General features: G+C 33.4%; 1 protein-coding gene across 1 annotated transcript; it reads left to right on the top strand.

Moving 5' to 3' along the window:
- The first annotated feature begins 76 nt into the window (after positions 1-76).
- On the top strand, positions 77-13344 carry LOC106168927 (putative protein phosphatase 2C T23F11.1). The gene is made up of 10 exons (XM_013548185.2): positions 77-222; positions 3647-3750; positions 5295-5378; positions 7248-7313; positions 7667-7732; positions 8542-8615; positions 9451-9592; positions 9922-10005; positions 10490-10635; positions 10920-13344. Exons 2-10 carry the CDS (start codon positions 3648-3650, stop codon positions 11106-11108), a joined length of 954 nt encoding a protein of 317 aa, XP_013403639.2. The 5' UTR covers positions 77-222; position 3647; the 3' UTR covers positions 11109-13344.
- The last annotated feature ends 1021 nt before the right edge of the window (positions 13345-14365 follow it).

Below are 14365 nucleotides of genomic sequence, written 5' to 3'. Positions count from 1 at the left end.
TAAGCAATTTCCTTCATATTTGTTTAACCGTCATTTCTATTAATCTTTTCACCGTAAACCGTTCATTTTATTTTCTTGTTGGTAACATATTTGTATATAAAGCGAGCATCGCTTTACTGATTTAAACAGGTTAACGGTCTAATTTACATCGTGCATTTATCTGTAATGCGGTCAAAACTAGGAAGGAAAAGTGACTTCTGCTGTTAGATTGTAAACAGGCAGGCAAGTATAATTGTAACTAAAATGTATGATTGCTATAACTGCGAAACTATTGAGTGTTGAGTACGGATATATAAATGTCATCGCAGAATGCTGTCAGTTCGATAAATGTTTAGAAAGCGCAGTGTCAACACAGTTGGTAGGAACAGGCATTGGCCGATTCAGATTGAGACGGCGTTTTTCATGCCACGATGTTTTATTTTGCTGTTTGCGTTCCTTTTTTCTACTTGAAATTTTATTTTTGAAACTACTGAAACACCATGTACAGTGTGCAGTGTTTAAATTGCAATGACAGTCACTGTGAAATGACAGGCCTCACGGTCATACCGTCTGCCTTCCAGTACAAGACCAACTCAACTTTTACATGTACCTTTCTAGTAATGCCACTATTATTGATACTTGCCTTGCTTATGTCTGACAGTATGCCCCCCTCCCGAACTTATACACGTTTTTGATTTTTAATTAACATTAAATATTTTTCAAAATTCAGTCATATATTGTCTTTGGTCAATGTATCTGCTGATAAAATTTAATTAACTGTGCCTTTTCCAAAGTGAACAACCTGCCTCATTAATTTTTCTGTGTGTCACATATAGTTTATGGGGTTGTTTCCATTACTGCCAAATATTTTGATTTCATTTTACATGTGTATGCAATGTAGCAGGTTCTCAATGAGGTGGTCTGGCTCTTATGTATTGTGACTTTTACTGAAGGTGCTGCCCTTAGCCATCCACATGGCATGGTCACTTTAATCACTGGAATGCAATCTCTTGACATTTGAATGCTAAGTTTGTGTTAGGAACAGCATTTTATAACTTCTGTGTACTGAATTTTAGTCTGTGCCAAATACTTCTTAACTAAAGGGCCATCTAGGCCACCAGGGTCTGAGAACCAAATTCAATTGCTTAAGCACAAATTAAAAAACAAACAAAAAAAAAAAAAAAACAAATTTACTTTCAACACATTGAAATTAAAAAGGCTTCCAAGTACAAATAAGAACGAAAACATGGAATTAAAAAATACTTTAACATTTAACCTAAACATATGACGAATTTGAGTAGATGTTTCAACTAGAAAAAAAATCCACTGGCCCAGTAACTGATTGTTTTTCATAAACTTCAATGGCCTGGTCCTATTTTTACTGATAATGGCTAGTGGTTAACATTGCAGGCTAGAATTTCACATAGTTTCATTTTTAATAACGAAAATATTTATCGTATCTGTATTTTAAAACGAAACAAATAACCAAGTTATATTTTTAACATTTTGTAAACACTGTATGCTGACATGAGCCTAGCTCCGTTATTTTGTGGGAGGAGTCATTGTTTGCATAAACAAATTTTGACAAAAATGTACTTAAAAGAAAAATTAGATAGTTCAAAATATCACTTTTTTAAGTCTATATGTTCAGTTATTCAGAAACTCAACTTAATGTTCAATGACTTACAAAGTACAGTTACTAACAATGGTAGTCGTAGAGAGATTTTCTTGTAAAAGAGGTATCAAAGGTATTGATTACTAAGCTGGAAAAGTCCAGACTTATATTGCTCTGTAATATAGATGCACAATAGTATACTGATTTGTTGATGTCAACAGTCACAGATGGGATAAGCCTTATTCTGCATATAGTCAGTTTACTGATTTCATGACATTATCACTGTTAGCATACATACCATTATCACTATCAACATCAAGCATGTGTAAGTTAGCATTGATAAGATAATTCAGCTAAAGCATTGACATATATATTCTCTCTTTGATTGTAATAAGAAAAGTACAAGTAAAGCATCTAGCATTAGTTTTTACTTATCTGTATGAAAAAATACAAGGGGGCATGTTACAACCTGAAGTGATGGAATGTCTTATGCAATTAAAAGATCTTATAATGTTTTAACTGTCATTCTTGAAATTAATGTCTCTGTTCTCAGAGGGCCATAACAGTCAGAAGTGCACAAAACAAATACAACCTTTCAGTATAGCTTAAGTTATGGCATAGGGACTGTTTACAATGAATTTTATTGAACCTAGCTAATTACTCCATGGGGACTTTCACTGAATGCAATCAGATTCACCAACTAACATGCCACCTCCTTGGTGTTTAGTCGATTATATTTTGTATAAATTAAAAAAACTGGTGATTATACAAGTATGTGTTTGTCTTTTGATCTGAAATCCCATTCAGCTAGAGTCCCCATGGAGTTGGTGCACATAAGCTAGGCTGACCAAACTCATTGTGAACAGTCCCATACTATGCCAATACAGATGTTATATGCACATAATTTTATCCTTAATATCATGCCAAAAAAACATTAAGTACAGTTTACAGTAAACAGAACTACCGGTATATTGGGAGTATTATTAAATTTTTCATTTGTTGAGATAATGATATGAATGTCATTGGTAGATTGCCTACAAAACAACCTTTTTATCTTGAACTTTTTTATGTCCCCATTTCTGTCTTTGTTCTAAAAGAACTGGCCCATATCCAAATCTGATCCCAATGCATAAAACATGGTGTCACATGATAACCTCTCTTGGAATGTGTATATGAAATCAGTATCAACCTCTCTGAGTCACACTGTCATTAGCAACATGACAATATTAAAATGGTACAAAGGAAAAAAAATGGTGTTATTCAATGTCAGTCATATGGAAAATTAAAGGGATAATAACTCTTCGTATGTAATCTGTATTTCACAATAAAAACATTGTGAGTGACTCATAAAAATATAATTTATTCTGTTTTCCCACAAAAACGGCTGTTATAGCTATTATTCTGATATCTGAGCTTGTCTTTAGACCACGTGACCTCCATTGATGGCTATACTCTGTTAAAATCTCTTAAGAGATTTTAACAAAAAAACAAACTTTTTAGAAAAAAACCAGGGACTAACTTTGAATGTAAAAATGGATTCATTAACCATTGGTAAGTATGGGAAAATTGTTGTTTACTCCAGGAAAATTAATTTTTTGGCCGAAACGAAGAGTTATTATCACTTTAAGCTTCCCTGACATTTTATTTAGCCTTTATGCTTTAAAGTATATTTTGAAACCAATGTCTTCTTTAGTTTTTTATAGCTGGGTATTGTCCTGCCCAGATTAAGCCTCCTAATTGGTATTTTCTACAAAAAAAAAAAAAAAAAAAAGCAATTACTAGTAGCCTATTGGCTGTTCAGGCAAACATGGTCTAAAAAACCAACAGACCAAAAGGAAAAACAGTGACCAGAAACTAAACATATTAATAAAACCTTACTAGCCCAGTTTCAATTTTACTGGAATTTGGGATGGGGCCAGTGTTAATATATATATAGCAGGTAGCAGATGCTGGTTAAATATATTTTGTGAAGTGCAGTACTGATGCCCATAAAAAATTCCTTTGATTAAAATATTAAAGTTTTTAAAATGCATTTTGTTTTTCAATTTTCAGAATGGGACAGACTTTATCAGAACCAGTGACAACCAAAGATACATCCACGTGTAGCAATCACTTGTACAAAGTAGCGTCTTCTTGTATGCAGGGATGGCGTATCAGTATCCTTGTAATATTTTATGTATAAACCTAATGATGGTTTATATCAAGCAATGAGGGTAATATTGAAATGTTTTGTATATATACATGCCTATACAGCAAACATTGGCCTTGTATACTCAGTGAACTGATTCAAATTTGAAGGAATATTTAAGTATCTTGCCATTAGTGTTCTTACATTGTTTAGGCTTATTTTGACAGTTACAATATTGTACTACACTTAAGAAATACAAGTATTTAATTCAATACAAAGCTGGTGTCATTAGGTCACAGTATTACTCTGTGTAAGACTTCGTGTGCGTGTGTGTGTGTGTGTGTGTGAATGTTTTAAAGATCTCTTTTTTTAAATTTATTTTCTGTATTAGTTCTTGCAAAAGTTGGTTCAGAGTGATCTTCAACAACTTTTATTCATTCACTTTAAAAAAATTGGTTCATCAGTATTGATTACAATTAACCTGCTGGGTTCACAGCTTGAAGTCAGCTAAAAGTTGATTATTAGATCAAGCTGTGGAGCCAATGTGATGTAACCTGATAGTCATACTGAACAGTATTTAAATGCATTAAGCTGGCCGAGTCAAGGTAGATGAGATGAAGATTACTAACTGAGAGTTGAGAATGTATGCTTACCTGTGTCCGTAGACATCTTTACTGACATTTTCTACTTGGGATCTAAAGGTGCATTCTAAGTCATAAAATTAAATGGATCCTGAAGAATTCTATGGGGTGTCATCAGTTGAGGATTTTCTATTTTTCATATGTGAACAAATCTAAGAGCTTAACATCATCAACCAAGATTAGTATCTATGATTCTTTATTGAATTATGCACTGATCAATAATTCTGTACTGTAGGAAGATGGCCCTTTTCTTATCTCTTCAAGACAGCAGTATCTTATTAGGAAGTATTTTCATTTGCTAAATGGAAGCAGTGGGCAGGTTGTGAATCTGTCCTCCCACTCTCTTTATGAAACAATGATATGACCAGCAGAACTGTGATTTAATTAAAGTGAGGCATTTTAGGATGCTCCTAGAAAATTTGTTGTTGTCAGTTAACCCAGTGTCAAAATGAAATATGTTTGGAAGGAAAGAAAAATTGCTGATGATATAAAAAACTTAAATGTGTCTACATATACTTATGGTTTAGGTATAAGCACTGAGAGTGTATATATAAGTTTAAAAGAAATGTATGTTACAAAAAGGATGAATGGGGAAGTCGTTGAAATATTCTGCTTAAGTAACAAAAGGAATTAAAACATGTCACAGTAAATGTGTACTTTAATTATAAGGTTTGAGACAAGTGTCTAAGTAAGCACATTATTTTAAAATTCAGAATGTGTCAAGTCAAGTCAGTAATATTTTAAAAAAAGATGGAGCAGCAGTGCACCCTATATGCTCTTTCAGACTTGCCCAACAGGCAACCATAAGAATTCATCAACTGATGTGACTTACTTAAAATGAAATATATTAACCTAAAAAGTTAAAATTATATGCAAGGGTAATACTGGTGCTTTTTATTTTTACTTTGTTGTTTCCTTAACTTAGTCACAGATATGGAAGATGCTCATACACACCTGCTGTCACTGCCTGGTGATAAGGAAGCCAGTTTCTTTGGGGTTTATGATGGCCATGGAGGTAAGCTGTGCACATATTTTACTCAACCCCACACATTTTCCTTCTTTTTTAAAGTCCAAAACAGCTGATTGGTTCAGGGATTGTGTTAAATTGCAGTGTTGGCATATCGAACAAGCAATCAGGAAAAAAATGTGCTGTGAGATCTTAGCAGTCATAGTGAAAAATAATTTGAAAAAAAGAGGAGGTAGTAAACTATCATTAAGGATGATTTATACTCTCATGCCTTGGAAAGAGCAGGAACAAATGTCTACCAGAAAGCATTATAATCACTTTGCACCTTGGCCTGCATGTAGTGGCTTGGTAAAACGTGCCAGGTGGGAAAATAGCTATAAACATTAGTCCAAACACACTGCTTGCAGTATTTTGGTTAACTGCCTGGTGGTAATGTTTAGTTACTAACATAAGTAGACCTTTGTATACTGGGAAATGGTTTATGGGAGGATCTTACCAGGAAACATGTTAGTTAATGAGCAGTAATCAAAATACATGTTCGAGTGATTTGTGCACAACCCAAGTTGTACCAACAATATTAAGATGTGTTGCACACGTTGTAATCTATGTGCGCGCAGTTATGATAACGAGGGAGTATTTGTCAGGTAGTTAAGACACATTAAAGAGTTTTCTGTTTCTTCTATCAAGGCAGTCGATTGTAATTGACAGGCCATGAAATTTTTGAGGTAGTGCTCTTATAGAGTGAACCCAGCATGGAGGATAGGTAGATAAGTGTGTTCCCTTTCATGTTATTGAATGAAACTGGCAATGCTATAAACTGGTTTTTTTTCCTGACAGGCTACCAAATGCAGTCTTCTGTTTTTTCTAACACACAGTGGGCATATTAACATTTTTGGCTTCCACGTGTTTGTTTTTATTTTTATTACAACAATATCAAAATAAGTATTTCACATTTCACCTTATTCCAAGTGCAGTGAGCAATCTTATTGATTAAGTATTTCACATAATAACATATCAAACCCTGTAAGACATCTTTTCATTTTTAGCCTCTTCTCACCTTTATTGAAATACTCAAGTAAAAAATGTGACAAAAAGTTTTTCAAAGGATAAAAAATGTTTGTTGCAGAAAATATAATATAATGTGAAATGGTTCACATGTTGGTACTTTTTGATAAGAATGGTGAAAAGAGTGTGTTGTATACAATTACAATTACAGTATGAGTAGGAAATATGATATAAGGTTTATATGTGATACAATGAATTCCCCATGGTTTCACAGTCAGATAAGATATAATATTATCATCTGATCAGTGACATAATCAGCATCACAATAGAAGTGACAAACTTTGGCCATGTTGCGCAAGCTGATCCTTTCATTTGTATTTACAGTCACGATAATGTCTGTACATGTACTTATTGTCATCATTTGAGTATCTTTGGAGCAGGAGCTAGAGTTGGAAATCAGTGTTGCCATTTTGTTTCAGACTCACAGGGGTTGTTCATTGCACTTAATGCAGGCCAATTTCTAAACTGGTTATTCAGTAATTTTTTTTTCGATAATTTGGTCTTATTTTATGTACAGACACCAGAGTGCTGTTCACCTTTTTTTGGTATTGCAACAAGAGATAAACAATGTAGTTGGTTTCCTTGGTAAATACTCTTTGCCTAAGATAAAAGGTTACCCCGAAAATTGCTAAAGAAGGTAAATGACATGCTGTGATGTTTTTTATTTTAAATTGGTTCCAGTTATAACAGAAATCCTGTTTACTGTTTATTATCAGTCAGCAGATAGAGCATGAATAGTATATAGGTCAGCAGCAAAGTGGAGAAAAGACTTATTTTGTATTTATAAATAGAATAATTGAGTAGTTATCAAGGAGAAATTGAAATCATATTATGTATATTTTTTCTTCACAGGTGCTAGAGTAGCTGAATACTCAGCCAATCATTTGCATAGGAAAATTCTCAGCCAGCCAGAATACAGTAAGTATGTCATGATAGGTTATTCTGTGGGAAACATTCAGGTAAATGAAGAGAACTTTTTGGAGGTTTTGAAAAGAAAACTGAGCTTGATTTTTGTCCCAGGTTTGAATATGGGCCATACTATGAAAAAGTTTGAAATAAACACAAACAAAGCATTCATATATTTACTAGTATGAAATTTTACTGTCAGTATATGTTCTATTTTATGTTTAAGTATGTATTTTCTTAACACTCATCCTAATTTTCAGTTACCACTGAGAAGTCAATAACATAAAAGCGTTTATACCAGTGAATTAAAGTTTTTAAAATTTATTGTCAGCTATGCATTTCATGCCTGAATGCTTTGTTTACAGGCCAAGGGAATATTGAAGAAGCTATTAGGAAAGGTTTCTTAGCTCTGGACCAAGAAATGAGTCAAGGTAAAACTACTGATTTGAAGGGACTTTTTATTATTCTGTTTATACATGTACATACAGTATGTATTCTTCTTATGTAAACAGTATGTTGGGGGGGGGGGGGGGGGGGGGGAGAGAAGTTGATAAATATTTACAAAGCCACTGTTTCTGGTTACAAATGACATAAATTATGATTTTGTGTATTTCATGAATGCATTGTTGCTAGAAGTTACAATCTCGAAGTAAGCACTGTAAAAAATCATTTTCCATTGTCAGGGATTTCTTGGTCTCCAGGGCACATGCCAATACTTACCTGACAGCCTTGAATTGCTATTGAAAAGGACTACACTATACTTTCCTGAATTTTTCTTTTGGTGTGTTGTTCAGACTCCATCTACAAAAAGTGCAATTTGCTCTTTTTTAAATGGTTTTCTGTCATCTGGGGGTCATATCTCTCAAACCAAAGGCTTCATCAAAATTGGCAAAATTGGCACTTTTTTGTTCTCCACGTTTCTGGACAATTACTGAAAGAAGCAAGAATGTATAATAACTGGTTTACAAATCGCACTTGAAACCAATTGTAATGACTTACCAAATTTGAAATGGGGGAAAAAACAGAAGCTTGGGGCAGAACCCGTGTGATACTGCCAATTTATATTACAGTTTAGACGCTATCTGTACTGGTATAGCACCCTAAGGTTGTCTTGGGATGATTTACAAATTTAAGTAAAATCAACGATCCTTGATGTCATTCTTTCATCTTTGTCTTTCATATTTGTATTACGTAACACATTTATTCTTGAAACATGACGATGAATATGTTTTATTTTCAGATGAAACCATGAAAGAAGAACTAGCTGGCACCACTTGTGTATGCACATTAATAAAAGATAATAAATTATATTGTGTAAGTAACTAAATTTATATAGTAATTTTAATTAAAATTGCGTTTGTGTACTTCAGACGATTGATAGACGAGCCAGGCGCTTTCTTGCAGGGTATTTGTCCCTGTTCAAAAGAAACAAAATGCTATCAGATTTTAATATCTCCCTGCTGTTAGAAAAATTGGTTGACTGTTGTGGCACATACAAATGTGATTTATTCAAGTAGAGCACTTCATTTCATCCAGTTGACTTCAGCAAAAAACAAAAGTTATTTTTCATTTTATCAAAATTATTAGATGCTTACATGAAGATATATTGTTTATTTCTTTTTACCCCCCTCTAATCTTACTGCCCCCCCAAAAGTATGAAAGCGCTTTCAGTGTATGGAAAGTAAGACATTTCTGAAAAGAATACTGTCCCTGTACTTAGTTTTTCAGGACTGGCACATCAAACAACAGACCACAAGCTGAATTTATGGTCCTGCCCTATTTTTTAATAACACAAACTTCATAGTTTTATCTGACAGGATCAGTCTAGGGTGACTTTACCTTGGGGGAACTGTCACCAAAAACAGATAACGTAGATACCCTGGGAATGCTCACCAGTCCATAATAGTCTGCCTTCCCTGTAATGCTATTCAGAGCACCTGCTTACACATCAAATGTTTTGAAATATTTGTCAAATTCACATGGCAGGAAAACGTGTTTTTAAAAAATTGTAGGATTCATGCATGTTAAAAAATTATTTTTTGATGATGAAATCTTCCAAGTTTTTACTGCTGTCTCTTTAAAAAGGATTTCTCTTTTTTTTGGAATAATACTGTATGATGATAATTTATTTGTTAATTTTTTTCTTTAGGGAAATGCTGGGGATTCTAGAGTAATAGCATCAGTGCGAGGCAAAGTGGATTTCTCTTCTATGGACCATAAACCTTGTAATGAATTAGAAACAAAAAGAATTATAGCTGCTGGTGGATGGGTAGAATTTAATAGGGTCAATGGTAAATATTTTTCATGTTTTGATGAATATGTATTGGTAGTTTACTTAAAATGGAGAAAAATGTCTTGACAGTTAAAAACAGTACTGCTTTGATAAATGAATCAGCTTTTGGCATGGGAATCAGTCTATGACGTAAGAATTGATATTAATTTTATATAATGATAATATTTTGTGAATAGTTGATGAGTTTAACCAGTATGATTATGGTATATGGTGGTGATGGTGATGAGTAAATAGGGGAAATCTGGCAGCGGTTAACTGATTCCATCTTGCATGCTTCAACATAATGGTGATATGACTTATTAATTCATATTACTCATTTCTTCACAGGTAATTTGGCACTCTCCAGAGCTTTAGGTGATTTTGTATTCAAAAAGAATTCAGAGAAAAGTGCAGAGGAACAAATTGTTACAGGTAAGATTATTAGGTGGTTTAAATTCCCATGGTTGACTTTATAATGAACGATTCTTTTTTAATTTATTGTTGCTACACTTGTTGTTCATACCTGAAAGCTTAAGGACTGAATTTCTAAGATTAATATTACCCATGAGAATTGTTTTAAAAGAGACTCATGTTTTTTAAATTTGAGGCATGCAATGTCATACCTCACAAGTAAAAGCATGTTATCAGTATCTTGATAGGTGAAGATCCACTTTTTGCCATCTTTATACAAGAGACAATAAAAAATCCCTGTTGAAAAATACAAATAATTAGTTTGAAAAATAATAACAATAATTGACTGTTTTATTCTGGAAATGTGTTGTATCACTGTTGGTTCACTTTAACGTGACGAAAAAATTAAGTATATTTTGAGATAATTAATGCCCCCCCCCCCCCCCCCAAAAAAAAAAAAATAATAATAATAATTTAAAATTACTTCTTTGACTGTATTTTTCAGCTAACCCAGATGTAACAGTGTATGAAATAACACAAGATCTAGAATTTACAGTCCTGGCATGTGATGGCATCTGGGATGTCCTCACAAACCAAGAGGTGGTCGACTTTGTACGATCTCGGATAGCACAAAGAGTAGAACCTGATGTTGTGAGTAAACAGTCTTATTATGATATACAATTCACTGATCGCTCCTTCCAGCTAAACAAACTGTTCACATATTTGAAAATTGCATGCAAAAATCCCAAGTCTTTTATGAGGGACAAAAGCCTGCACAAAGTCAATTAGATGTACTTTTCTGAGCATTTTGAGTGATTTGTAATCATCCATAAGCTGCTTAAACATTTTATAGGAAAATTATCAGGAAATAATTATCTAATATTATATCCCATATGTGTGTCATTGTGGCCTATTTCAGTACTTGTCTATTTCAGATCTGTGAAGATCTGCTGACAAGGTGTCTAGCACCTGCTCCAGAGGTAGGTGGCCTAGGTTGTGACAACATGACTGCTATACTGGTCTGCTTTTTACATGGTGGAACTTATGAGGACTTAGTACTTAAATGCTCCCGGCCAAGGCTACCTGACGTTGGGGAGCAAAACTCGGACTCATCTACGCTGTAGAGAGTGATTGTGAACAGGATGACTGGTGTAATCACCCAGTCATTACTCCATGGTTTTATATAGGACCAGTGCTGTGCCACCAAAACATGGTTTGTTGTGATTTATTGGTTACTGGACTGGTGAACTTCTTAGCTGAAGAACTTGTGTATCACATACAGAGACAATGTACGAAAGATTGACATATAATGTGGGGACAATCAGAAACTGCAGCAATGGAGGCAACATTTTTTTACATCTATCAAGCTGCTGACCAATCAAGATTACTGCAGTGGAGTTGGAATGCAACGGGAAGGTTTTTTTTTTTTTTTTTTTTTTCAGGATACTCACTGGAGGCCTAATTAATTGATCTGAGGGAAAGGTGGGCTGGGAGATATTCAGATTTTCCTGACTCTTAACCAACCACGGGTGACCTTTGGGGAAACTTGTGATAAAAACAAAAAGCAATGTGGTCAATTAGGCTTTCTTCTTTCCTGCTAATTAAGTAATAACAGATGGCAGTTGGGGTTTGTTGAAGAGACAGGGTTAATCAATATAGGCTGACAATGCCATGTGAATTTTTCCCTTTTTGTATAAGAAAAAAAACTGTATAAGAAAACAAAGTGTTTTCTTACGGATTTTACTTATTTTTTGTAATCATATGGCACTGGGTCAGAAAATATACCAGTTACAGTTGTATTGTGAAAGACACTATTAAATTGAAATTTTGTTGTCCTGCTGATATTGTACATGTATATGCAACATTCTTTTGCAACTGTTTACAAATAAACAACTTTAAGAATAATATAACAATAAGAATACTTGGATGGCAGCATGTATCAAAAGCTTAAATGAAGATGCTGCACTACTGCCTTTTGCTCTTAAACAAATTGATTTCACCTTGGAATGTCAGGTTTGTTACCACTCAATTTACTGGTCCTGTTCATCTCCAGTTCTCTTGGCAAAGATAGCGTGAATTAACCAGGTTTGCAGCATGGTCTAATGCATAAATTTGAATAGGTTTCTTTCTGTCTGTCTGAAAAAGAACCTGCAAAGGATTGCAATTCCGACTTTACTGGAATTGTGTAAATGGAAATGTTGCTAATACTTAGAATTGGTCGCATATTCTGTTGTAAAGAATAATGTCTCATTTTTGCTCTTTGGGATTTAAAAGTTTGACGGTTAATGAATGTTGTTAAGTTGATTGAAATCCCATTAGAGAATTGCCAATCTGAGAAGATGGCTTTCTGCCATGCACTGTGGGACATGTGCTGGCCTATCTGATTATCTGTTATAATATTTTCTTATTTTTATTTAATTTTTTTTATTTATTTTATTATTTTTTGTCATTTATTTTGTTTATGATTAAAGTGATTGATGGTCCATGTTGAGGTTTGAAATGGTTGACATTTATGAGGAGGGAGATGATTGTGAAATTGTAAAATAAGGATGTTTATCTATAAAGAATTATATACATATAGTTCATTATATCTATCAAGTACATACAATTTTTTTTTGCAATCTTTAAAATCAAATGCAAATATTTATTTTAATTATTCTACTTTATTCTAAAAAAAAAATAGAATATTCACTTGAGTAAAGTACATATGCACATTATCTTGTATGTCATTGGCATGCATGGGCCAAAAGGCTCATATTTTGCCCAGGTAGTAGTTTGAATATACTCAGCCATGGAATCCAGCCAAACAATTGACTTCATTCAACTCCTGTCAATATTCAATTCTCAGGATAACAATACTGCTTATTCAACTTGAACCAGGACTATATATTGTTATGATTTAAGGGAGTGTATGTTATAATTAAGGGAGTATATATGAAGATACTTCACACTCTTGGGTCTTTCCTTTTAGGTTTTTCAGTTTATTGATATGTTGTTTTGTTATAAAGAGGTTTTATTTAATCATACTTGTCATGTGTTTGATACAAAGGTTGTTTAATACCTCAAGCACTTTCACCATTTAAATTGTGGGTCTTGTCATGAACTGTAAGTGCTGTCTTAATGCTGTATTAGACATTGTGGAAGTACTGTGGCATTTGGATTTTAATTATTAGGCAGCTGAAAGAGATGTTTGTGTTTGATCTTTGTAAACATGTTACTGTATAATTCTTGTTGATGTTTAACACCAAGGAAAAAATATGAAATTGTTGATTATCTGTTTTTGAACCAACCCAGAAACATGAATGTACAAATTATTATTTAATCACATTACTTGCCAAATACACAGGAATAAGTTCTTTATGTCTTCCTTTTTGTTATATCAACACCACATTTTGTCATACCACATCATACCACATCATAGAAAAAATGTCTCCTTAATATTCCTTCACTTACTGCTGTAACAGGTTTTTTAAAGAAGGACTGCAGCTCTGTTTTCCATTCAAACACAATTTAAGAAACACATAATTTGCTCATTTGAGGTTGTCAAAACCACAAATTAACCTGATTAGCTGAAAAAAGGTCTGTCATAAACCTGAATTGGTTCTTAATGAGTAAATAGCCATTGTTTCCTTTTTTAAATTTTTTTTCTTTGACACTTTGCCCTTTTTTTTGTAAAGTAAAAGATCAATGACTTCAAATTTCCCCACTTCAGTTGCAGGTCAAAATTTAAAGAAGAATTCTAGCAATTTACACAGGTTAACAGTTCAGCTGTAGTTTCTATTAAATCTTGAAAGGTAAACTGTTAAAATGGACATTGTAACATTAAAAATACTAAAATAATAAAAAGCAACTTGGTTTACAGTAGACAGTGTTTCTCTGAACCTGTCTATTTACATGGTGTGAGGTTTGCCCTTTCAGATTAAATGAAAATCGTGATTAAGAATTTTAAAAAAAAAAAAATGTCATGAGCTCTAAGATGGAGATGCGACAAAAGTATATCATGAGCGTGGTACTAAGAGAGGTACAAAGAAAATATCAGTTAAAATAACATTCAGTCTGAAAATGGGGAGAGACCAGAAAACGAACAGTCTATTATGCTGCCAGTGAGATGGGCCTTTGGAAAAGGCTCAAGAAAGGAATGAATATTAATGCATGAAGCGAGATGTTGATACAATAGTTTCTTTCCACATTTGCAAAGAAAAATCTTCCCTAGCTCAAACCTTTTCCTATAATCTAACACACCAAAAAGATAGATAAATAATTTGGAAATGGAAAATGCAGACAGATTTTATCAATACTATAAAGTTTATTTTATGTTGGAAAGAATGAAAGTACAAACATTAGCTGAGTAGCTATTCACCAGTGTGTTGATCTACCTTAT

This window comes from Lingula anatina, chromosome 3 (genome assembly GCF_051362555.1).
Source record: "Lingula anatina isolate TDL-2025a chromosome 3, LinAna3.0, whole genome shotgun sequence".
NCBI classification, from domain to species: Eukaryota; Metazoa; Brachiopoda; class Lingulata; order Lingulida; family Lingulidae; genus Lingula; species Lingula anatina.
This window is presented reverse-complemented; position numbering and strand designations above follow the sequence as displayed.

Coding starts and splice junctions, on each gene's coding strand:
- LOC106168927 (XM_013548185.2), top strand. CDS start 3,648: ATGGGACAGACTTTATCAGAACCAGTGACAACCAAAGATACATCCACG. Junction 10,006..10,489: donor AGAGGAACAAATTGTTACAG/GTAAGATTATTA, acceptor TGTATTTTTCAG/CTAACCCAGATGTAACAGTG. Junction 10,636..10,919: donor AAAGAGTAGAACCTGATGTT/GTGAGTAAACAG, acceptor TGTCTATTTCAG/ATCTGTGAAGATCTGCTGAC.